Source organism: Chiloscyllium punctatum, chromosome 8 (assembly GCF_047496795.1).
Source record: "Chiloscyllium punctatum isolate Juve2018m chromosome 8, sChiPun1.3, whole genome shotgun sequence".
NCBI lineage: Eukaryota > Metazoa > Chordata > Chondrichthyes > Orectolobiformes > Hemiscylliidae > Chiloscyllium > Chiloscyllium punctatum.
In genome coordinates, this window is record NC_092746.1 from 51,551,502 (window position 1) to 51,576,992 (window position 25,491).

Here is a 25,491-nt window from a genome sequence, read left to right on the forward strand (position 1 = left end):
TATCAACATTTAGGCCCATTAATTTTTAAAATCTTTTCTCCTTTGTGCTACATTTCATACACACATCAGATATTTGCTTCCCCACTATTCTAGGGATTTTTGTTTTGTGTCTTCCACTTAAATCAGATTCAAACTATTTATTTTAACGTTTCTGTCATTTCCTTATTATAAAATGTATGAATTTGGCCTCCAAGCAACAAATATTCACTTTCACTAATCTCTTCCACTTCACATAGAGAGAGAATTGTAAAATTTATTTTCCAATTTGTTGCTAGTTCTATTGAATTTATTTTTCTCGATCAAATGTTTTGGTCGGCCTTTGCTATTTTTAAATTTTTCCTGATTCTCAGTTTCCTGTGTGTGTATTTTGATGACAATGGGAATCTCTTTATCGTTTAATAGTATTTATAACTTCTGCATCAGCCATCGGTAGCCCACTTTTATCATGGAGATTTTCAAATTCCCTCCCACAAATACCCACGACATTGACTTGATAAATTTAAGGCCTCAGTTTCAGGAGTCAATCACATGACTGTCAAAGTAACTATGGAAACTCTATTACACTGCTATCACACTTCCACAGGAACATCGGAGGATCCTTTTATGATAAATATTACTGATTAGCCATGTCTCATCACACTACCTAAAACAGGCCGTTTTCTTGCATGATTTGTCAGCCCCATTTGATACTAAAGGGATATCTGCATGTTTCTTCACTGTTTCTGGGTCAAACATCTGAACATCATATTGACAGCAGCCAGTTTAAGATGACAACTCACCACCACCTTTTAAAGGATAATTGAGAATGGACAATTAAAGTGAACCGAACCAAACAATGCCAACATCACAATCAAGAAAAAGTCTATCATTTTTTTAGACCACACAAAAATCCTTTGTTCTCATGTGACTAGGATGAAGGCTTCAGACGTTTAGTCTCTAGATTTGCCAACATAGCCCGTCTCCAGATTCTGAATGAGTTCAGTTCAGGAGTCTGTTCACAAATTGATTTGTACTCAAGTCAGGGCACAATACAAAACAATTTAAAAAGGAGCTGCTGGTAAACACAGGAAATGTTCATAAGGCAGGATTTTAAAAATTACATGCCTGTATGAGATTGTGTTCACAAGTTGGGGATTCTTTATACAGTGGAGTATTTGGTTTTATTTTTGCTTGAAAACAAACCATGTAAAGTGTTAACTCCTTCCTTCCCAGATCTATTTCACCCTCTTTCCCCTAGCTGCATCAATATCAACTGGAAGGCAGTGTCGATTGACATCCACAAATTCCTGATGTACTATGTCGTAACATAAAATTGCTAACACTGTCATATGCAATGCATTGCACAGGAGTGCAATACTGAAAAGGTGTTCAGAAGAGGCAAGTGAGGATGAGTGTGGGGCTGGCGAAGAGAAAATCTGGGAGGCTCCTGCTACCTACCTTCACTCTACCCCCATGTCCTGTTTTAACCTGAACTTATTTAAATACACATCTGTGGATTTAAGCAGTGTATAGAGCATGCACTGATCTCAGCAGACACTGCCTATCTGGAAATGCTTCCTTCTCTCTTCGTAAATCGGAATTATTCAAATTAAATATTATTTGCTATGGAATCACTAGCTTGCAAATTTTGCATCTGTCCTTTGCAGTTTTACTGTATTCATTTATCCAAGTCACAATAACGATCATTAACAATGGCACAGTGGCTCAGTGGTTAGCACTGCTGCCTCGTAGCACCAGGAGCCCAGGTTTCATTCCAGCCTTGGGTATCTGTCTATGTGGAGTTTGCACATTCTCCTCATGTCTGGGTGGGTTTTCTCTGGGTGCTCTGGTTTCCTCCCACTGTTCAAAGATGTGCAGGTTAGGTGGATACTAAATTGCCCATATGTCCAGGAAGGTTTAGGTTGGATGGATGAGTCATGTGAAAGGATTGGGTGTGTGGGGCACGGGGCAAGGGGGCTCCTGCGTGGGATGGTCTTTGGAGGATTGGTGTGGACTCAATGGGCCAAATGGCCTGCTTCCACACTGTAAGGATTCCATGGTCTCTGGGTCAGCACTTATTTCTCAATTCTAATGGTTCGAGAAAGTAGCGGTCACTGCAGCCCATTTGGTGTTAACACTTATGGAGGAAGTTCCAGGATTTTAATCCACTGACACTGAAACAAAATTAAGATATGCTAAAAAGTCAAGACAGTATGCTGCTTAGAGAGGAATATGCAAGTGGTGTTGCTCCCATCCTTCCATACGTTATTGTCTGACACTTGCATGGCATGAATGTTACTTGCCACTTGTCAGCCCAAATCTGGACAGTGCTAAGGTCTTGTTGCATTTTTCATGGACTGCTTCATTATCTGAGAGGGTACAAATGGTGCTGAACATTGTGCAGTGAATGAACGTTTCCACTTATTATAGATGTTGCAACTGGAGAAGGGCCAATGACACCACTGAGAAACTCATGCAAACATGTCCTGGAATGGAAATGACTTGACTTCCAACAGTACAACATATTTCCATATACTGGGTTAAAAATCACAAAACACCAAGTTATAGTCCAACAAGTTGATTTGGAAGCACTCGCTTTCAGAGCACTGCTCCTTCATCAGGTGGTTGTGGAGAATAAGAATGTAAGACACAGAATTTATAGCAAAAGTTTATAGTGTGATGTAACTGAAATCATATGTTGAAAAAGACCTGGATTGTTTATTAAGTCTCTCATCTTTTAGAATGTTCATGTTGGTTTCAGTTCTTTCATATGTAAATCGCAAAACTTTTTTAAAAAAATTACATTCTCAAGCGAACTTTAACAATTGGTGTCATGTCAGCCCAGATAATGTATTGATGGTGTTAGCTTCCCAGTGTGAGGCTGTCTGTACCACAATGGTCAGACTGATTCTAATCTAAAAACGGATTTACAGAACCTTACATGGATTCATGCAGTTTTTGAGCAAAGTAAAATGTAACTCTGCAAGTACAAATTCACCCCACAAAATTAGGTGTGTGTGTGGGGTGGGGGAATGAGTATCTGTGAGAGTATGTGAGAATGTGAATGTACTAAGGCATGGTACATTGGTGAGACCAAACAGAGCTATGGCAACGGATACAGAGCTATGGACAACAATGAACAGACAGGAGTGTTCCCTCCCAGTCAGACAGCACTTCAGCGGTCCAGGACATTCGACCTTGGACCTTCGGGTGACTGTCCTCCAAGGCGTACTTTGGGACAGGCAACAACAAAAAGTGACCGAGCAGACGCTGATCGCCAAGCTTGGTACGCATAGGGACAGCCTCAACCAGGACCTTGGGTTCATGTCACACTACAAGTGACCCCATTATACACACATACACATAAACACACTACCACACTCACCCTCTCACAGACTTACACCCCTTTATACTCACACACACTCTCACAGGCACGCAAACCACCACCACCATCATCCCAATCCAGCACCGACATCTCCAAATCGTTATGTTAGTTTTGACTCCACCAGCAGAGAGATATCCCACTGACACCTGTTTTCCAAGGGCTCCTTGAAGCTACACACAGTCAAATGTGGCTTTCATGTCACCTCACTCTCACTCTCACCTCATCTCACCTCTGGAATTCAGCTCCTTAGTGGCCCACATCTCTACCTTCACATTGGTGTAAAAAAGACATTTTCTTGAAGCTTTTCATTTTATATTCATCAGATCAATGTGCAAAACATATCAATGTAAAAGGAAAATCATTTTACTTAATAAGGAAAATGCTGAATAGTTGCCAAGAGCAATCTGATTGGTCAAGGTGAAACCATTGAGGATGCACCAGTTAAGGCTCCAAGGCTTGTATAAATGACAAATGAATTAGAGAATAGCATTTTTTTTTGTTAGGCAAAGTGTCTGCAAAGAACAAGATTTAGTTCAGGAAGGAGGAGGAGACCTGGGCTGACTGGAACAGCACAGACCGTCAGCCAGCGAGAGATTGATTTGCCCAGCTCTCCCGAGGAAGGATAAGCCACTTGGCCGAGGAGGATCACGGGCCCTCGTCGGGGAGCGATCCCGGCAGCAGCAGCACCTTGGGAACGCGGAGAAATGGAGACTGCATTGGGAGGACAACAACGGCAAGGGGGAGGAGGATGAGGATCGGATGGTTGGGCCGAAGGTCCAAGTTGGAATGTGGGGCTGAGAAGGAAAGTAGCGCAAGGGTTTGGGGAGAAGGGGTGTCGATGTTATTCCATCAATCGTACACATCAAGATGGAATGCACGGTGAGTGGGGTGTGGGGTGAGATGGACCCGATGGGGAGGGGGAGGGGTGCAGTGCAAGGGCAGTACCAGGCGGAGGTGGTGCGGGCCGGTGCAAGGGCAGCACCAGGCAGAGGTGGTGCGTGCCGGTGCAAGGGCACTGCCAGGCGGAGGTGGTGCGGGCCGGTGCAAGGGCGTTCGAGGTGTAGGTGATGTGGGCCGGTGCAAGGGTGCGCAAGGTGGGGTTGGGGTCGGTGGAAGGGAAGGGGTCCTGTGGGGCAGTGGAAGGGCCCCCTGAGGGTGGTGTTGAGGGGGCGGTGGAAGGTCCCTCAGGCACCTAGATTCAGGTCTGGGGAGCGGTGGATGGGCACCCTGGAGTGGGGCGGTGGAACGGCCCCCCGTGTGCCACGAGGGGGAGTGTTTGGCAAATTTGTAAGGAGATGTCAGTTATCTGTAAGGATAAAAGGGTGCTTATGGTAGGGGATTTTAAGTTTTCAAACAAAGACTGGGACTACCACAGTGTTTTAAAGATTTAGATCGGGTGGAATTTATTAAGAGCATACAGGAAAATTTTCTGATTCAATATGTGGATGTACTTACTGGAGAAGGTGCAAAACCTGACCTACACTTGGGAAATAAGGCAGGGCAGGTGACTGAGTTGTCAGTGGGGGTGAACTTTGGGGCCAGTGACCATAATTCTATTCATTTTAAAATAGTGATGGAAAAGGATAGACCAGATTCAAAAGATGAAGTTCTAAATTGGAGGAAGGCTAATTTTGATGGCATTGGGCAAGAACTTTCAAAAGCTGACTGGGGGCAATGTTCACAGGTAAAGGGACGGCTGGAATATGGGAGGCCTTCAGAAATGAGATAACGAGAATCCAGAGACAGTATATTCCTGTTACAGTGATAGGAAAGGCTCGTATGTGTAGGGAATGCTGGATGACTAAAGAAATTGAGGGTTTGGTTAAGAAAAAGAAGGAAGCATATGTCAGGTATAGACAGGATAGATCGAGTGAATCCTTAGAAGAGTATAAAGACAGGAGGAGTGCATTTAAGAGGGAAGTCAGGAGGGCAAAAATGGAGGTTGAGGTAGCTATGGCAAATAGAGTAAGGAGAATCCAAAGGGTTTTTACAAATACGTTTAGGACAAAAGAGTAACTAGGGAGAGAATAGGGCCCCTCAAAGATCAGCAACTTCTAGAGGTTTATAAATTCGTGAGGGGCGTGGTTAGGATAAATAGTCAAAAGTCTCTTCCCTGGAGTGGGGGAGTCCAGACTAGACGGCACAGGTTTAAGCGAGAGAGGAAAGATATAAAAGGTACCTAAGGGGCAACTTTTTCACGCAGAGGGTGGTACGTGTATGGAATGAGCTGCCAGAGGAAGTGGTAGAGGCTAGTACAATTGCAACATTTAAAAGGCATCTGGATGGGTATTTGAATAGAAAGGGTTTGGAGGGATATGGGGCCGGGTGCTGGCAGGAGGGACTAGATTGGGTTGGGATATCTGGTCGGCATGGAAGAGTTAGATCGAAAGGTCTGTTTCTGTGCTGTACATCTTCATGACTCTATGACTGTGTGTATTAAAAATGCAGCCTCCAGGATATGCAAGTACACCATATATTGTGAGCCCAACTGACAATCCCCTACATAAATGGACGCTTCAGATCACAGGTGAATAGGCATTATAAATTTTATACAAACTTAACCACTGATGCCATCTAAGAAATGCTTACCATATAATTCAGCCTATGTTTATAGCCAAGTAAATGCGACATAAATGATGAAAATCCTCCTCGACAATTGCAAAGTCCACAGAAGAATGTTGGATCTGGTGATTGTGCAGTCTGATATTCAATTACGTATTTCAGTCCTGTAGAAACACAACATATCTAAGACTTCAGCTTTAAGTTATTAAAAACTGCTTACTTATTTGACTGAAATTATGAATTAATAAAATGAGACATTTCCAAGTAACAATTCGTGTTCTAGGTTTATAATACAGAACCACGCCAGAAAACCCTTGCATTTCAACTGCAAGTGTAGCAGCTGGACATAAACCATGCAGTGACGATCATTCCATTAAATTCCTGTTTTTGTTAAACAAACTGAACAATTAGGCATCCTACTTGTTTATATTGTCATATTTCAACATTTAAAAAGCAAGACAATGTCAATGGATTAAGAGGATATCAGTCAATACGGAGGGCTTAATCTCCATTGTCAATGTGGAATTGCATCTTCCAGGAATCAGACATCTCATCAAAAAAATGACAAGTTACTCTCAAACACTACAGACAATCTTATTTGACAATGAGAACTAAACATGTCTAGTAAATATGTCTAGAATTAGATAAGATTAGATATACCCAATAGCATACAATTAAGATAATCCTAGTACACTGCTGAAAAAAAGAGGTTTTCTTAAAGAAGCAAAAAATACTAACAACCAAGAGAAGAGGTTTCCTAGCCAGAGTTGGTTGATACGGAATTATTATTTTGTGCATAACAAGACAAACTTCAAATTTACAAATGCTGTGTGCTCGGCGGCACGGTGACTCAGTGGTTAGCTGTCTCACAGCATCAGGGACCCAAGTTTGATTCTCACCTTGGATGACTGTCTGTGTTGAGTTTGCACATTCTCTTAGTGCCTGCGTGGATTTCTGCTGGGTGCTCTGGTTTCCGCGCACAGTCCAAACATGTACAGATTTGGTGGATTGGCATTGGGATTCTATGAACTTCAACTTGTTCAGTCCACTTACCTGGATTCCTTTTCAAAAAAGGTTTGTTTAAACTGCATCTCTGAAACAATCCATCATGGTCAGTACTTGTTTTTAATCATCTATTCCCAATACCAATAAGGAACATATGACTAAATAGAGACTCTCGATTCAGGTCAATGCTTGCTGTCAATGCTTCTATTACTAATGGTACATCCAAAAAGAGATTATGAACCCTAGATTGGTCAAATAAACCCTTCAACCTACTCCACCATTCATTTTGATAATCACAGAATCATAGAATCCCTACAGTGTGCAAACAGGTCATTTGGCCCAACAAGCCCACAGTGACTCTCCAAAGGGCATCCCACCAGACCCAATTTCCCCATCCTATTACTCTACATTTCCCCTGACTAATGCACCTAACCTACATATCCTAAACACTATGGGCAATTTAGCATAGCCAATTCACTTAACCTGCACATATTTGGACCATGGGAGGAAACAGGAGGACCTGGAGGAAACCCACGCAGACATGGGAAAAACATGCAAACTCCACCCAGACAGTTGCCAGAGGCTGAAAGTGAATCCGGGTGCCTGATGCTGTGAGGCAGCAGCATTAACCACTGAGCCACTGTATGCCCATTAGTCTCAGGCTAAGCTTTCAGGCTTGGTTTATGCACTTCCGGTCCATATTGTATAACATTCATATATAATAATAAAAGGCAGTCTGTTCCCACAAGACACCTCTAACATGATCAGAAAATGAACAGCAAGCTTCTAGAAAGCACGAATCAAAAAACATGTTGCTTTGGTTCCCAAATGAAACCAATCTGACCCTTATGGGTGTCACTCTATATCGAACATGGAAATATATACATTCCCTTCCTCCCTCTGACTTAAAATTGCTAATGAAGGTTTGAATTGATTTTATTAAACAGATTGTACAAAAACAAACTATTACATGTTTACTCCTAGGATTTCAGTTATAAAGTGCAATTGTTATTACATTAATTATGAAAAAACATCCTCTTATCATATCCAAATCTGGAAAAGAACCAATAAATATGCTATAGCAGACAAATTAATTTACTGATTAATACATGCTATAGGATAACATGATGTTATTGGAAAAAAACATACCAATCAAAGGATCATTTATGCCAACATCTCTTATGTGTTGTTCCAAAAGGGATGACCCATATGCATGTGGCGAATCAATTGTTGGTACCCTTTTTTTAACTACAACAGAAGAATCCATAATTAAACAGATTACAATTACATACAAAAAAGACTAACAATCTCGTGTTACTTTTAACAACTATGCCAGACACATCAAGGTTCACAATTTCTCAAAACAGAGTTTGCTCTCAAATGCGAACAAATACTTGCAATTCATTTTTACTTGATATACACTTAACATGTTGACAGATGAAATGGGTACCTCAAGCCTTTTCTGGAATTTTGAAACCTTGTATAAACATTAACTCCCTTATTTAGTTCTTTCAGGGGCTGTGGACATTGCTACTAGAGAAGCATTTGTTATCCATTCCTAACTGCACTTGAATGGAGCAGATTGCCAAGCCATTTCAGAGAGCCATTAAGACTCAACCACATCGCTGTGGATCTGGAATCAAAGTATTTTAAAAAGTATTTTAAAGTTCACCATTAGTTGATTAATTGAATAAGACGACAGAGGTACTAGAAATTATTTAACTCAAATTCGCATAAATTAATGAAATAAGTAGAGATGGCTGGACAGGTGATGTGCTGTAGCTGCATGATGTGTGAGCCGGCTGATCCTATTGAATGGCAGTGACCATAACTGCAGCAAATGTTGGTTTCTGGAAGAACTCAGGATCAGAACTGATGATCTGGAATCTGAGCTTCAAACACTGTGGGAGGGGGAAGAGGTACTTGGACGATTTGTTTCAGGAGGCAGTCACACCCGGTAGATTAAGTAATTCAAATTCAGTTAGTGATCAGAGAAACAGGTTGTGACCATAAGTGAGGCAGGTAGGGGGATTCTGAGTTCAGGAGTGAAGGAGCCTAAGCCCTTGACCTTGTCCAGTAGGTATGAGATTTTTGCTCCCTGTATGGAGGAGGAAAAGGGCTGTGGACAGGATGAGCCAGCTGACCATGGCACCACGTCGCAGAAGGCCATTCAAAAGGACAGAGCAAAAAGACAAGTAGTTGTTATAGGGGATTCTACAATTAGGGGACAGATAGTACCATTTGTGAGCCAGATTGGGAGCCCCGCATGGTGTGTTGCCTGCCCGGTGCCGGTGTGTAGGACGTCTCCGACCAGCTTGAAAGGATATTGGAGCGGAAGGGAGAGGATCCAGTTGTTGTGGTCCACATTGGCACAAACAACATAGACAAGGCTAGGAAGGAGGACCTGTTTGGGGAGTATCAAGCACTAGGAAGGAATCTGAAGAACAGGTTCTCAAGGGTCATAATCTCTGGATTACTGCCCGAGCCCGAGCTAATTGGCATAGTGACAAGAAAATTAGGGAAGTAAACAGGGGGCTAAGATATTGGTGTGGGGAAGAGGGATTCCATTTCATGGGACATTGGCAAGAAACAACTTCCCAGCATCCACCCTTTCTAAGCCATGCAATATCTTTCAAGTTTCTATTAGATCTCCCCTCAACCTTCTAAACACTAATGAATACAATCCCAGGATCCTCAGCAGTTCATCGTATGTTAGGCCTACCATTCTACGGATTATCTGTGTAAATCTCTGCTGGACACGCTCCAGTGCCAGTATCTTTCCTGAGGTGTGGGGCCCAAAATTGGACACAGTATTCTAAACGTGGCCTAACTAGAGCTTTATAAAGTCTCAGAAGCACGAAATAAGAAAACACATATCATTAAAATTACAGTTTCAATCACAAAGATTGATGTCCAAAGCACTTTACTCACATTTATTTAATTCCTGACTGTCTGTTGTGATATTATCCTAAGGCACTTTATGTAAGTAAGCAACCAGACAGAATAAAGCACTATATCCCTCAGTCAATAGTAATGCTACATGACAGTTATTATGGAGATAGTTTGGAGATAGCAGTCATACTTTTTAGATTATATTCCTCTACGAACAAATGCAGACAGACCTGCAAAATATGCACAAGCAAATTTAATAGAGAACAATAAATGCCAGGCCCAATATTCAACAGATTGAGCAGCACCTGTGCAGAGAACAAAGGAATTGTGGCTTCTGCTGTAGACTTTGATTAAATAGTTTGGTTCAATATTTGAAAGACTAACAATGTGTGACGTGATGAATGTTTCCAGCATTTTCTGTATTTGTTTCAGATCAGCCAGTTGTTTTTGGTTTATAAAAATGCTTAAATTATCTATCATACAATAAAAACATGAATACCCCCAACAGTACAATTAAATTTCACCTTTAAGTAGCATTAGGATAATAAAGACTAAAATATAAATTGTTTTGATTGATTATTTATTTGGGGCAAGAGCAAGAAATCAGCGATGGAAAATTCAATGATGGAAATGGATATGAAACTGCAACCCATCTACTACCAATTGGTCAGTATCAACAAAATTGAAATTCATGCAAAACTGTTGTCACTTGCACATTTCAATCCTGTGCCTTAATACCAATTAGTGTAAAAGAGTGAAGAAACAAGTTCATAAGCTGTTAACATAGGTCCTCGACAGATGGTTTTACATAATTGAGGGGTATCATCCACAAAATGATTTCTAAGTTCAAATACATATTCCTCTCTCAATCTCCAAATTCTGTGGCAATAGCAATCTTTCAAGCTGAATTTATCTTGAAAGGTATTATTTTAAGTTCCAGAACAATCCTTCACGATATGAAGTATCACACAGGTCCAAAGCTGTACCAACATTTTCTGGAGGTTTCAGTACAAAACAAAACATCAAGTTACAGTGAAAGCTGAATATTGAATGCCTACCATAAAAAGCAAAAAAAGTCTCAGCTGGAAAAAAATTAATAAATTAATTTTATAAATAACTAGGCACAAATGCTTTGTGGACATGGAAGCATAATTTACCTTAAGAATCTTGACATTCCCTTACGTGCCCCAGAACCTCAATATTTCTAAAATTCTTTCACCAAAAGTGGGTGTCACTAAGTAATGGTTGAGTGTAAAAAGACTAGCATCAATACAAATCCACCTTACAACCAATTAACTTAGAACAGTGCAACAGTGAATAAACATTTTAATCACATTTTAAGAAATAGTGAATAGAAAAATGCATACCAGTGTTAAACGTTTTAGCTCCTGCATTTTTAAACTGTCCTTTTGTTCCAGGAACTGAGAAACAGAATTCAAAAGTAGAAATAACATAACTGAAATTGACATATGTATTCATGCACTTTAAAAAAATGGTTTCTACACTTGGGAAAAGAACAAACAGCCCTGAGTTACGTGCATCACACAAGAAAATTATTGTCTTTGCTTCATCCCATTCTCCCCCTGTACTTTTTCATCCTGAAAATCATGCTTTAAAAATTAATTGAAGGTTAGCTACATTGCATTTCACCATCACATTAGATGGTTTCACTTATGCCATCTTCTACTTAAAACTGTATGTAGTATTTTAATGTTGCTCCTTACTGTTATTGGTACTTACACAAGATTATGCAAGATATATAGTATAACAAGAGGCCATGCAGCCCAACAAATTCATGTCAGTGCTTACGCTCCACAATATAAGAGATATGCATGTTCAAATCCTGGCCCAAACAAAATTTGAAAATTGTTAATTTCCCTTAAACATAGTATTAAACATAAATCTAAATTCTGGACAACCATTTGCAGCTTCTGTTCTATAGAAGGAATCTAGCCAATTTCTACAGGAGTTGTGAAATGTTTGGAATTGCCTACAATAGAGGCTGGTAAGTTCTATGCTTGTAAGGATATGTTGGTCAAACCTGTTTGCCCTGAAGAAAGAAAAGTCTTTGGTGAAATAAGAGTTGCAGACTGTACATTTAGTTATTCAACTCCAACAGTGAACAGATTTATTGGAATGTTCCCTTCCAGCTGTTACACTGGATGCCAGAAAGTCCTATTCAACATGCCCGTTGAAAAAAACTGTGATTGCATATGGGTTTACAAACGATTTTGAAAGGTAGACTGAAACAAGACTATAGAAAATCAACTGCAAATAAATAATAGAAAAAGCTGAAAATACATGGGTGGTCAGGCACAATGCGAGATGAACAGATTTAAGGTTGGTGATTTTTTATTAGGATAAATCCAGATATTTCCAGTATTTTCTATCTTTATTCAAAATTTTCAGAATCCAGTTTTCTGTTCTCACCTGACTTGTATACTGTCTTATCACTGACTATTTGGGCAATTTCCTCCAACTCCATAACATTCTCAAGATATCCACACTTTTTTAAAACTCTAGCCTCTTGAACATATAAGCTTAAATTGCAATGTCCCCCAAATGGTAACTGAACTTTCATTGAACTGAAGCTCTGGAATTCAATCGCTATACTTGGATTACTCCACTTCACTTTATTTTCCTTTAAGACAGGCCTTAAAAACATACCTTTGATCAATCCCTTAATCATCAAACCCACAATCATTCTGTACTTTGGCGTTATATTTTGTTCTGGTGAAGTCAATTGAACAATGCATTACATTTCAGGCACTATAGAAATCACAGTCGTTACTGTTGTTCTTCCACAGAATTTCAATATATAAATCAGCAAACTCTACAGTAAGTAACAAACCTGAGGAAACAAGTCCACTATGTCTTACTTAGGCAATTTCAGGCTCTGAAATTTGATCTGATAACAGGTCAAATGTTTGAAGATCAGTTTAATGGATTGCCAAATGTACCAACTTTAATGAGAATTCACTCCATTATCACTTTACTGGGAATGCTAAACCAACTGTATCCTCTGTTTAACCCTTCCAGGGCACCTGTCGATGAAAACTATTCAAACACTAAGTGTATAAACTGGTTGTGTTGGATGGCCCAATGTGTCAAAACAATATAATGTGAGCATGCAAAATTTCAAGATAGTTGATTCACCTGACATTTTATCCACGTTGTTTTCCTAAACAATACCACATAATTGATTTTAGCTCAGAGGGGCAGCAGTGATCAATTTCCTAGTAGCCTCATCACAAAGTAAAACTCCACACCACATCAAAATGGGGAAAAGTCACAAGATGTGACACTGGTTACATGCAATCTCACTTTGATTGTAGTGGCAAGTTTGAAGAGAAAAGGATGAAATAAAAACTGCATGTGTTTGGAGGAACTCAGCAGCACTTGTGCAGACAGATCAGAGTTGACTTTTCAATTCCTTTTGTCATTGAAGACACATTGGACTTGAAACATTAACCATTTTTCTCTCCTCCACAGACATTCCCAGATCTGCTTAGGCTGTTTCAGCACTATTTCAGATCTCCAGAGTCCACATTACTTCACTGTCATTAAGAATACAGTTCAAACTGAACTATAAAGGAAAAACATACTTTGAGATGCTCTGGTGTGATTCCCAGGGCCTCATACAACAAAAGGCATTTAAAATTTCTGAGATTTTCAATTAATAATGGGTACACTTATGTGTTAAAATCAACAGTTAAAGAAATTCCTCAAATCACACACAGCATATCAATACACACAAATGATGAACTTTGGTTGCCCCCTGCAATCCAACCACTGAATTTTCAATCTTGGGAAATTACAAACTGAGGTAAAGTTCTAACCAAAGAAGAGGGAAATAGGAGTCATTCTTAAATACCTCCAGATTTTTTTTTTCTGTTTTATTAAAGTAATTAGGAAAGAACAAATTGGAAAATTCAAACAAGTTCATAGCTGATTAGAAATCGGAGAGAAGAAAACAGGAATTTTGCCTGTTCAGAGAAACATGCAAGTGATCATAAAACTACAGAAGACTTAAGCATCAGTTAGGTCAAGGTAGGTGTTAAGACAGGCAATCTTTCTGCAGAGTCAAAATTAGTGGAAATACGGATGCAATAAGTAGCATTTCTGAAGCAGATGCCTTAAGATTGAAAAGGATATTTTCAGGACACAAGATCAAATAGAACAGGAACCATGCAAAGACTAAATGCTCTACTAAATGGATCCTCCAACGTGGTTAGTGCATGCTGACGACAGCGCATGTCCCAATTTACTGCCAAGATATTTCTTTTAAAATACAAATATCATACTTGATATTCTATCTTCCCAAATTTCACACTGACATTTTGATGGTAATCTAAACAGTAAATATGTAAACTATAAGACTCAATCGAGAAGATTTAATGCCTCAGTGCCTGAACATTGAGACAAAAAGGCTTTCCACTGAAGATAAATCCCCAGAAGTATTTAATGAACCAGAAAGAGATACCTTCAGCCCATTAGATCTGATCCACCATTCAATGAGCTCACGACTGATCTGATAATTCTTAACTCCGCTTTGCTGTGCTATCCTTAAATCCTGGATTCCCTTACTGATTAAAATAAAATCAGTCTACCTTGACCTTGAATGTAGTTAACAACGCAGCCAGGCAGTTTCAAGGTGGTGGCGATCCAGTAGGTCTGCCCTGCTGAGCTCTGCACCAGAACCCAGACAAAGTGGTGCACTGACTCTCCCTTTATTACGCATTGCGGTAGAAATTGTTAGTTTTTGACCTCCAGAGTTGCTGTGTGTTAGTTTAAAATAGTTAGAAAAAAAATGACTAAACGGAAGGGACAGCGAGGATCAGAACAAGCAGGGCACTCTCCTGCAGCAATGGACAAGTCCGCGGCATCAGCCTCCACGAGCAGTCCCAGGGACTTACCTGTAGAGCAGAGCCTCGTCTCGGAGTTTATGAAACTCCAAGCGCAGATCGGTTCAGCGACGGAGGAGACCTGGACCAGGCTGGAACTGATCTCGGTCATGCTGCAGAAACATGACTTGGAGATCCAGTACCTTGGGCAGCGCATCGTGGAGGTGGAGCAACGGACCACGGCCTCCGAAACCATGGTAGAATCCTCGGCAGATCGGGTCCAGGCCCTGGAACGGCAGGTACAGGCTTTGGAACAGCAGGTTGATGACCTTGAAAATTGAGGCCATCGGAAGAACATCTGCCTAGTGGGCTGCCGGAAGGAGGAAGAAGGCCAGCTCGTCAGCTTCTTGGAGCAATGGCTCCTACAGTTTTTGAAGCTGGAAGTCAGGGCAGGCCCACCGATTGTACTGTGCAGGCCCAAATCAGACCAGCGCCCCCTCTCGGTCCTAGTGCGACTTCAGCACTACAGAGATAAGCAAATGGTACTGGAAGTCTCCAGAGCACTGGGGAAGGATCCACAGGCTCCGATATGCAAAAGATCAGGAATTATGCTTTTCTAGCACTTATCTGCGGTTGTGATTCACAAGAGGAAGGCCTTTGATGAGGTAAAAAGGCAGCTGAGGGACATCACTGACACTCAGTAGCTGTAGTGTGTTATATCTACAAGAAATAGAGAAATTCACCACAGATCCTTCAACAGCACCTTCCAAACTCATGACCATTTCCTTCAAAAAGGACAAGAGTGACAGATACATGGAAACACACCTGTAAGTTCCCCTCATATCCACTTGTCATCCTGACTTGGAAATATGTTAACACTCTTTCACTATCCCTGGGTCAAAATCCTGGAATTCCCTCCCTAATGGCATAGTGGGTCTCCCTACAGTACATGGATTACAGCAAGGCAGATCACCACAATCATCTCAAGCACAACTAGGGATGGACAATAAATTTTGGCTCAGTTATCAATGTGCACGTCCCATGGGTGAAGAAAACAAAGGCCAAAACTGTTCACAGTATTTTAAGCATGGTCTAAATAGTACCTTATACAGTTTTAGAAAGGCCTCCTTTTCTAAAAAAAAAGGACTATATTCCCTTTAAAATAAATACCATCTGTCCATTCACCTACACTATTACTTGCTGAGCTTGGGTGCTAGGTTTTTATTATTCATACACAAAGATCCCGAAGTCCCTCTGTATTGCAGTTCTCTGCAGTTATTCTCTTTTTAAATCATATTCAGCTCCATTATTCTTCCCACCAAACTGCATAATCTGAGGCATGTTCCATCTACCAGGTTTTGCCCATTCATCTCATCTTTCTCATGAATGGGATGCATGCAGAGATAGTGAAGTAATATACATTCAGTAATTTACTGGCCTGGATCTTCCAATATTAAGCTTTAAAGAAAATACACATTGACATCTAGAGGTTTTTTTTGTGAATTTCTTAGCCAGGAGCGTTCACAGCAAAAGCTGTCTAATCCAAGCCAGTAATCTACTAAATGGATTGGTGCTGACACAACACTCCCCAGCTGGCTGTACCAGGTGCAGAACATTAGATATTTGCCTCTTTGGAATCCACAGGACCAAACTTAAGTTTGCACCGATCTTAAGTTTGGCTCAGCTTCTCAAAACTCTCTGATCCATTTGTAGTGTCTTGGTCTTTGGATTTGCCGATGCTACAACAGTTCAATAAAACTCAGTGCACAGTTTTAAAGCAGTTAGCATTCCATATAATAGCCTACACAACAGACAAGTCAACTATGAATGTCTAGAGCGAATATTTGATGGAAAGAATTGTAATGCTACAATATTGTCGAGGATTCTGATTTACCAAGTCATATTTACATGTGATTAATGACCAAAATAATTCAAGTATGCATCTATCAGCAAAATTATAAAGGAAGTGGTCCAATAACCAACACTACAATGTTGCAATGCTTGGATTTATGGAAACCCCTGTTAGTGGAAGCCCTGCACCTAGTTTTGTTTGTCTGTCCTTATATAAACATGCATGCTCCAATCACTGCCTTCAAAGAGCTGAAGTTGAGGTTGGCAGAAACATTAAGCATTTACTGCAAGGAATGAAGCAAATATTTCACTTTGCTTCAAAAACAGTACCATTTTTACTCTTAGTTGAAAGAGGGCAAGCTTACCCCCCCCCCCCCCCCCGCCAAAAAAAGTACCAGCAAACTTCTGTCACTTGTCTATAAACTAGTAGCATACTATGAGCACTTTCAGTCAACATTCTGACAGCAACACAATTCTTGCAAAACGTTACCACTCATGGTACTCCACAATGTTACAAGTGGGCTATCATATTGTGATAAGGACACATACCCATCCATGCTCATCATGGGGTTTGTAATGTCTTTCCAAAAACCTTGCATCACTAGCTGCAGTAGTGCTGGCATTAACAATGCAAATTCTTGTCAGCAAATCTAGGCCCAAGTGGATTTTTAATCTTGTTTCAGGGATACAGTTAATTTAAAGTCCAAGCCATGTAAATTAACATGTCATATTTTAAGGAATGTGGGTCAATCATGTCGCAGTATTGTTCTTCACTTTGGTGTCAGGCCAAATACTGAGCACATCACTTTTGAACCAGAAAATTATACATCAAGTCCAGAAGGGAAAGTTGGATCACCAACCCTTGTTCCATATTCAGAGTGAGAACAATAGTGCATTTTAAAACAAATGCTCAATAAAAAGGAGCACTTGTTTGCAGAAATGGTTTTTCAAACCACATTTACACCAGCGACTGAATATTACACTGACCCAGCAGTATCTTGGGCAGAGCTGGGCAGCAAAACAAAAAAAAAAAGACTTCTGTTTCCCAGGTCCAAAAATGAAGGTGATTCAAATGCAAAAGAAAACTAAAGACACACATACCAATAAAAACAAATTGAAAAGAGAACTGGACAAAAATACTGAAGTGTTTAAGAATGGTGAAAAAGTGAAATGGTGGCACAGAGGTCAAAAGATAGATAAATGGTTTATTTTATATTCTCCAAAACCATTAGACTTCATTTAAAAATTCTTTTGGTGATTTTGTAAAAGCTGTAGTAGTCTGAAGTCACAAGTAGTCAGAGCAATTGGCGAACAAAGCTTCAGAGTAAAAATACTCAAAGCTTCACAGCCAGAATGATGCACAAGTCAAACAAAAAAAAGTGTTGACTCCTTCAGCCTGCCAATGTGCTTATTTCCACTGTGCCAATCCATCGACTTTGAGAGTTGGTGGCAATGCATATTGCAATGGCACAAGACTGGGATGAAGCACAAAAACCAAGCTCAAAGCTCACCTTGTGGAAAAGATGCAAACTGAAACATAAGTGTTCAGTTATCCCCTTGAGCCACAAATTATTTTAAGGTAAACTATTTTAAGGTTTACAACTGAAAGTAAACTTGTTCGAGTCAGTGTATGATTCAGTTTAAATAAAATTTAAGTGTCAGACTTTCTACGTGTCTGTAAAAGATAACAAGATCCTACATGAATCTTGTAATACTTACCATTTTTAAAGCTTCCCTCATTCTGTCATATGAAGTTCGGGAGGAACCATCGAGGAAATTAAACAGAAAAAAAAAGTTAGCAGGATTGCTTCTGTTGGGACATAAAACTGAAAGATTTCATTAACAATGATATTTTGCAGACTTAGTTGTGCCCAGAAGGTCATCTTTCCATTTGTTTTATTCAAGAAAAGGAACTTGTCCGGGTAAATTCTGCAAAAATTCACTTGAGCTCTTTCATATTTTTCTGACTACGGCAGAAAAAAACAATCACACGATTAATTCAACAACAATGTCCAAAGTATATTATAAAGTTGAATTAGTAAAATTACATCATTAGTAATTTTACTATACTTAAACACATTGAAAACACACTTTAAAGATGGAAATTCTTTAATCACATGATGTCAAATATCTGAATACTGTAAGACTTTCTTACATCATTTGGACTTAAAAGCATATTGTGCTAATAATCAGCAACTTTATTCAAAACGTATTTGCTGGGCAAGTGGTATTTTCTGCCCACTTTGTTGAAAATGTCTTGCAACCTCTACTTGCTTAGTGTACCAGAGCCTGTGTATTCCAAGACCCTATTTTTGGAGGGACTAAATATTGTGAATGAAATGTCCTCACAGTCAAGTCCTTCCCTATGCAAATGCACAAAAACATGTTTGTGTACCAGTTATCAGTACAACAAACATTAAAATGCCCACCGGACATGTGAAAAAGATTTGGTAGGACTCTTTGAGCTTTGGAATCAAGAGGCTGAAACCTTTTTTTTGTAAAAAAAAAGTTATAAGAAGCCCTGGATACGAAGAGTTCTATCCACTTTCTCCTACTGAATTGCTTGATTTGTGTATTTTTCTTTCAGTTCAACTATAGCTGGTAACCACCCAGAACTAGGTGGTCACGGCACAGGTTACAACCAAATAATAAGTAAAGTTGTCCCATCAAATTCATTGGTTGATGAGTCAAATGTTTGAAAGGGAATATTTAAAGACGGGCTAACAGCTTTGCCTGTCTTCAAAACGATGTCTTTTGTTCAACCTCACTGACTTTTGAACAACTGGACAGCTCACACTCTCCAGGGCAGTACTAATCATTGTAATTTCTTTTCCAATAGTCAGATTCTTAGTAACTCATGTACTTTGTTACATGTCTACAATGGCAGGCAAAGTTAAAAGGTGAAAACAAGAAATGAGACTTTCGTTTGAGACTAAAAGCAGATTTAGCAATTATAGCAAAATATTCGAGCAATACTGTAAAATCAAGGTTGCTATGATGAAACAAGTAATATCAACTGAATCCCATGCAAAGCAACTGATCTCTGCATTCATATTGACTTTATTTACCAATATAGCCATCTAAAATCTAATGACAAAATAGACAATTTTGCATCCTAACTGCGTTAAATTATTCCATTGTCTAATTCCTTATCTAAAATGTAGTAATTACTGAGTTAAACCAAGTCGACTATCTTGAACAAATGATCAAAAGCTGTAATTGAAGGCACTGCAGAATACACACTTGGTGACCCTAATGATGGCTCAACATTTCCTCCAAATGAACACTACTGAGTACATACAACTACAACACAAGTGCAAATCCAAAAGATACAAGTGTAAAAGATAACATGAGTAACTCATGAATCAGTAAACCAATTAGGTTCTCATCTGCCTAGAAATATACTTACTTGATCATTAATAAAAGTTTTTTCTCCCCCAAGTTAAAGGGAAACAAAATTTTATTTTCTAGATGCAAATAAAAACAACAGCAATAAAAATCAGTTAAGTCTAATATCATATTTAATATTTGCTACATTAAATAATCTTGCTTCATTGGTGTTGTATTTTTGTATGAGAACTAGATATATATATTTATGTAAAGTGTTATCCAGGACAAATGAGAGATTGAGGGACAGGTTTATGGGGAAATTTCATTTATTACTTGAAAGGATTTTGAACAGCTAATTTATTTCCCAAGTGTAGATTCAGACAGAAATTTATTAAAACTTTATTTTCCCAAATGTAAAAGAAGAACAGAAAGTATTGGCAACAGTAGTTCGACTGCTGGATGGGCCAAATTGTACAGACCTATCTTCTATTACATCTATTTGGTGTGAGGATGAACATATTGCACCCCAGCATACCTTTCTACTATGATTTGATAAAGGATGCTTGAAGGGACAATATTTTAAAAGTGTTGCCAAACAGCCAGAGATTTGCATAGCACAGAGGATCGAAATAACAAAGTACATCAAGTCTGCTTGAGCACAAAGTCTTTGCATAATTTCTGTCCATGTAACCACAAGAACAAGAAAAAACACTTCTTCCATCAAAATGCCATGACATCAGTTGCTGCTTTGACTCATGAAATTGCAAAAAAGATAGACAAGCCTAGAAGAGGAGGACAAAACATTCACCTTAGACTAAGCAAAAGAAGTCAAGTCTGCATCAAGTTTTTTTCTCTTGCTTTACTATTTTAGCAACATTCTATACTTGTCTTATGAAACTGAACTTCTGCATGTTCAGACGTTCCCTGCAAAACATGACAGGATGAAGCTTATTTGACTGGATGAGGCTTGTGGCATTTACATGTTCACCAAGATTACTATTCAACAATCTTGATAATGCCTTGACCATTCTTTAAGAGCATTAGATCAGAGCAATCCAACAGGCCATGTTCCAAACTCAGTTACTTGCAATCATATAGAAGAAGGGATATTGCTTTGGTCTAGGAGAATGTAACATGTTAAGATAATTTTTTGTTAATTTCATAGAATACTTAGACTATTTGGCTAATTCTGGGCCTCAGTCGAAGTTGAAATGCTACCTTTTTTGCAAAAAAAAAATCTAATTCATAATACATTCACAGAATGTTCAAAGCTAGAGGCAGTTACATTTACCTGCCTACCAATTCTGGTTCAAGGATGTGCAATGTACATAATGGAGTGAGGGAGAAAGCATAAATCTTACCAGCTACTTAATCTCAATCACATTTCTATGATCATTGTGTTATACCTTATTGAGAAAATATTAAAGTCAATTAAAAAGGATGCATTAGCACAGCATTTAGAAGTACATTACATAACTAAGAGGATTCAGCATGCCTTCATGAAGGAGATTACCATACTTGATAAATATTATTCTTGAAGGTGATAACAAGCAGAATAGATAAAGGGGAAGCAGCGGTTGTAATATCTCTGAATTTCCAAAAGGCACTTGATATGATCCCACATGGTTGGCTATTTAAGATAAAAGCCCATGGTGTTGGGGTATTAAAATGAATAGAAGACAGGCTAACTAATAATAAAAAAAAGAGGGAAGGGAATAGCATTTTGTAACAAGTGGACTGCAATTACGGATCAGTGCTGCGGCCTGAAATATGTATCAATTTGAGAATGACAAAAATAGATGGAAAGGCAAGTGGTGATGACACAGAGCCCGTAGGAGGATATAGAAAGGTTAGGCAAGTGGGCAAAATTTTAGATGGAATATAACGTGGGAAAATGTAAGGTTATGCACTTTGGCAGGAAGAATACTGAAGCTGAATTTTCATAGAATCACTGCAGTGCAGGTAGAGGCCATTTGGCTCATCAGGTCTGCACTAACCCTCTGAACAGCACTCTATCCCCAGAACTCCGGATTTAACATGCTCATCCACCTAACTCCATATCCCTGAACACTACAGGCCAATTTAGCATGTCCAATCCACCGAATTTGCACATCTTTGGATTTAGAGGAAATTTGAGAACTCAGGCTGGGAAGAACGAGCAAAATTTGCAGAGTCACCCAAGGCTGTAATTTAACCAGAGTCCTTGGCACCGTGAGGCAGCAATGTTTTCACCATGCCGCTTCATTACTTAATTGGAGAAAGACTATAGAAAACTGTCTTGAGATTTGAGAGATTTTATGCGTAAGTGACAGGTTAGGACACATGCTCAGCAGGTAATAAGGACAGGAGAAAGTGAGGACTGCAGATGCTGGAGATCAGAGCTGAAAATGTGTTGCAGGTCAGGCAGCAGCCAAGGAACAAGAGAATCGACGTTTCGGGCATAAGCCCTTCTTCAGGAAATAAGGACAGCAAATGGAACGTTGATCTTTATTTCAAAGGAGGAAAACTTAAAATAAATAATCTTTCTAAAACTATTTAAGCACCAGTTAGACAAAGTTAAGAATACTGTCAACAGTAGGTCCCCTTATTTAAGGATAGTTAGACTGGTGATGAAGGCAGTCTGGAGATTCCACGTTTAGAGGGATTGACTTAAGAAATGTTGAGTAGATTGCACCGTTATTCAGTGGAGCTCAGGAAAATGAGAGATAACTTTTTTGAAACAAAACAATAATCTTGGGGAGATTGATAGAATAGGTGCTGACAGGTTGTTTCTCATTATGAGAGATTCTAGAACCAGAGAACATTATCTCAGAGTTAGGGATTGCATATTTAAGACAGAAGAGGACGAATTTCTACTGAAGTTAGTAAATCTGTGGAGGAAAAACCCCGAAAGAACTACTGATGTTGCAACTCAGAAACAAAAATAGAAATTGCTAGAAAAACTCAGCAGGTCGAGCAGCATCTGTGAAGTGAAACCAGAGTTAATGTTTTGGGTCAAGGCAACCCTTCCTCAGAACTCTGCAGAAAAGTTAAGCAAGTGAAGTTGAGGATTGGCAAATCAAGCATGATCTCAGTGAATGGTGGAGAAGAATTCAAGGGCCAAATAACCTACTTCAGTTCCCTTATCTATGGTCTTATAGCGATATAGATACCAAGCTTTCGCCTGATATCTGACGACAACAACAAAATGGCTAGCCAACGTTCTTGTACAAATACCTGCAACTGGAGACCAACAGGGTTAAACAAAGTCTTTCCCTTTAGATGACAATAAATAATGTATATAGAGGGCCCAAACAAAAATAAACACCTTATCCAATACAACCAAGCCCCAACCCCGTATCCTGCACCACAGCAGCAGAAGAACTCTAATTCAACAAAACATTTTTGAATAATCAGAACCCACCCCAAACTCAGAGACAAATTCTAAGTCATGTCTACTAATGGGGTGAATGTATTTTTATTTCAAGTGAAGTATATTTGTAGACATCTCAATGATGCAGAAAAACATTTGGCTGGTTTAGCCAAAATGTTTGGGCTTTAATTAGATTAGATATGAAGGATTCAAAACATTTTTCACCCTGTTGATTTTATGTCATGTTTGGTTTTTTTGAGAAGCTAATTGCTTTGGCTACAATTATCCTTTTACAGGCTTTCACGAGGAATCAACATGAAAGAAGGAAGAAATGATGAGGAATCATGTTTTTAACTGAAAACTGGATATATTTTCCAAAATCCAGTAAGAACAAACAGACTTGTCTCTCAAATCAGGTAAAAGTATTTCCAAGATAAACTGTAGTTATTTAAAAAAATGCAAGAAGACATTAAGTCAGGCTGCATCTGGAGACACAGATCATCAAGCTGAACCTTTCACTGTTGTTTTCCAGTCACTAATCATTGAAGGACATTAATAAAACTGCCAGAATACTTGTCTACAATGAAAGCTAAATTTTAAACAAAAAAAAAAGTGACAATAATCAATACAGCATATAAAAACTTTGATCGTGTATACTAGCTAGTAAGGCCCAATGACATATGTAGTTTCAAAACAATTAAGTTACTCATCTGCCACAAGTTGACAGGCAGAGGATAGCAGTCTCACCTCATTTTTGTTTAGTCTCTAATAATTTAAGATCAGACAGCTATAGGATTAGAGTGGAGCAAAAAAAATTGTTTTCGTAATTCTGTGACCAACTGAAGACATCAGACACTGATGAATGTGGTTCTTATCGAAGTAACTCATTGACCTCGTAGGTTGGTGATCGGTTTACAGCTCCGGATACGACTGGAGCAAATTTTGCACCCATCCACAATAAACCAAAAGGCATATGTTCATAAAATGGTCTGTATAGAGAACCAAATGCAACATTAAATTGGAAGCATTTCAATGTTAATGAAACCTTGAACAGATTTTGAAATCGGTCACATGGAACATGAAAATACAAACTGAAGCCTTTCACTGTGCCATAATGCACACAGAGCCAGTGCAGACACCAAGGGCCGAATGGCCTCCTCCTGCACCATAACAATTCTGTGATTCCACACATGGGTACTTATTTTTAATACGGCACTGCAAATGAACAGGGTTACATTACAGTGATACACATACAAGCTTACAATAGTAATAGATTTGTCATTTTGTACTGCAGATCAACATTTTAATACAAAAGTCAACAACATGCTCACTTCAAAGAGAGAAAAACTTACAAAGTGTCAAGTATCTGAAAAGCCTTCAATTATAGGATCTCCAGCAAAGTCAGGAATGGAACCACATTAGTCGGCTCTTTCAGTCACGACCATTTTCCATTCATATTCAAATTAAGCTTTTATATTTGGTGCCCCTACCTTTTTATGTTTCAAGCCAAGGAAATGCATTTTCAGGTTCATCTCAGATGTACAACGAACATCACAAATCTAAAATTGAAATACAAAGAAATACAAATGTAGGATATTCAAAGTGTGAGCATAAAATGTGATCGATACACAATTTTTTTTATCCATTTGAAAATGTATTAACAGTCTCTTAAACTCAATTGCTATCAATATAGGTTATGAAACTGTAACCATAAAATCATATTTTGTTTCATTTTAGAGATAATCTTAGTTGAGGATCATAGCATTTGATCATATCTCCAGATCAGAGAACCTTATAGTTTAGAAGAGGCCATTTGGCCCATACAGTCTGCACCAACCCTCCATAGAGCATCCCACCCTATCCCTGTAATTTTGCATTTATCATGGCTAATTTACCTAACCTGCACATGGACACTACAGGCAAATAAGCAAAGCCAATCCAACTAGCCTTCACATTTTTGGACTGTGGGCAGAAACTAGGCATTTTCACGGAAACTCAAGCAGACAGAGAGAATATACAAATTCCATACAGACATTATCCTAGGCTGGAATTGAACCCAGGTCTCTGGCGCGGTGAAGCAGCACTGCTAGCCACTGTGCCACCTTGCTGTCCACAGTGACACAGATCAACCACAAAAAGCAGTATCAGTACAACCTGGCACCCAGTTATACCAAAATCATGAGGAAAACAATGAAAGGTTTCGTTAACAGTGCTATTGAGCAACAAAAGCTGACTTGTTCATATTGCTTGGAATCTGACAGGATGTGCAGCTCCAGACCTCACATGAAACA

General features: G+C 39.1%; 1 protein-coding gene across 2 annotated transcripts in view; it reads right to left on the reverse strand.

Annotated features, from left to right (window-relative positions):
* Window positions 1-25,491, reverse strand: part of LOC140480554 (uncharacterized) — a 57,152-nt gene that overhangs the window by 24,937 nt on the left and 6,724 nt on the right. For both annotated transcript variants that reach the window (XM_072575536.1, XM_072575535.1), the window contains exons 3-7: window positions 24,691-24,759; window positions 18,238-18,259; window positions 11,191-11,244; window positions 8,081-8,179; window positions 5,954-6,090 (exon numbers count right to left, since the gene is read on the reverse strand). In XM_072575536.1, coding sequence (XP_072431637.1) covers window positions 5,954-6,090; window positions 8,081-8,179; window positions 11,191-11,244; window positions 18,238-18,259; window positions 24,691-24,759 — 381 coding nt within the window. The remainder of the gene's footprint in view (window positions 1-5,953; window positions 6,091-8,080; window positions 8,180-11,190; window positions 11,245-18,237; window positions 18,260-24,690; window positions 24,760-25,491) is intronic.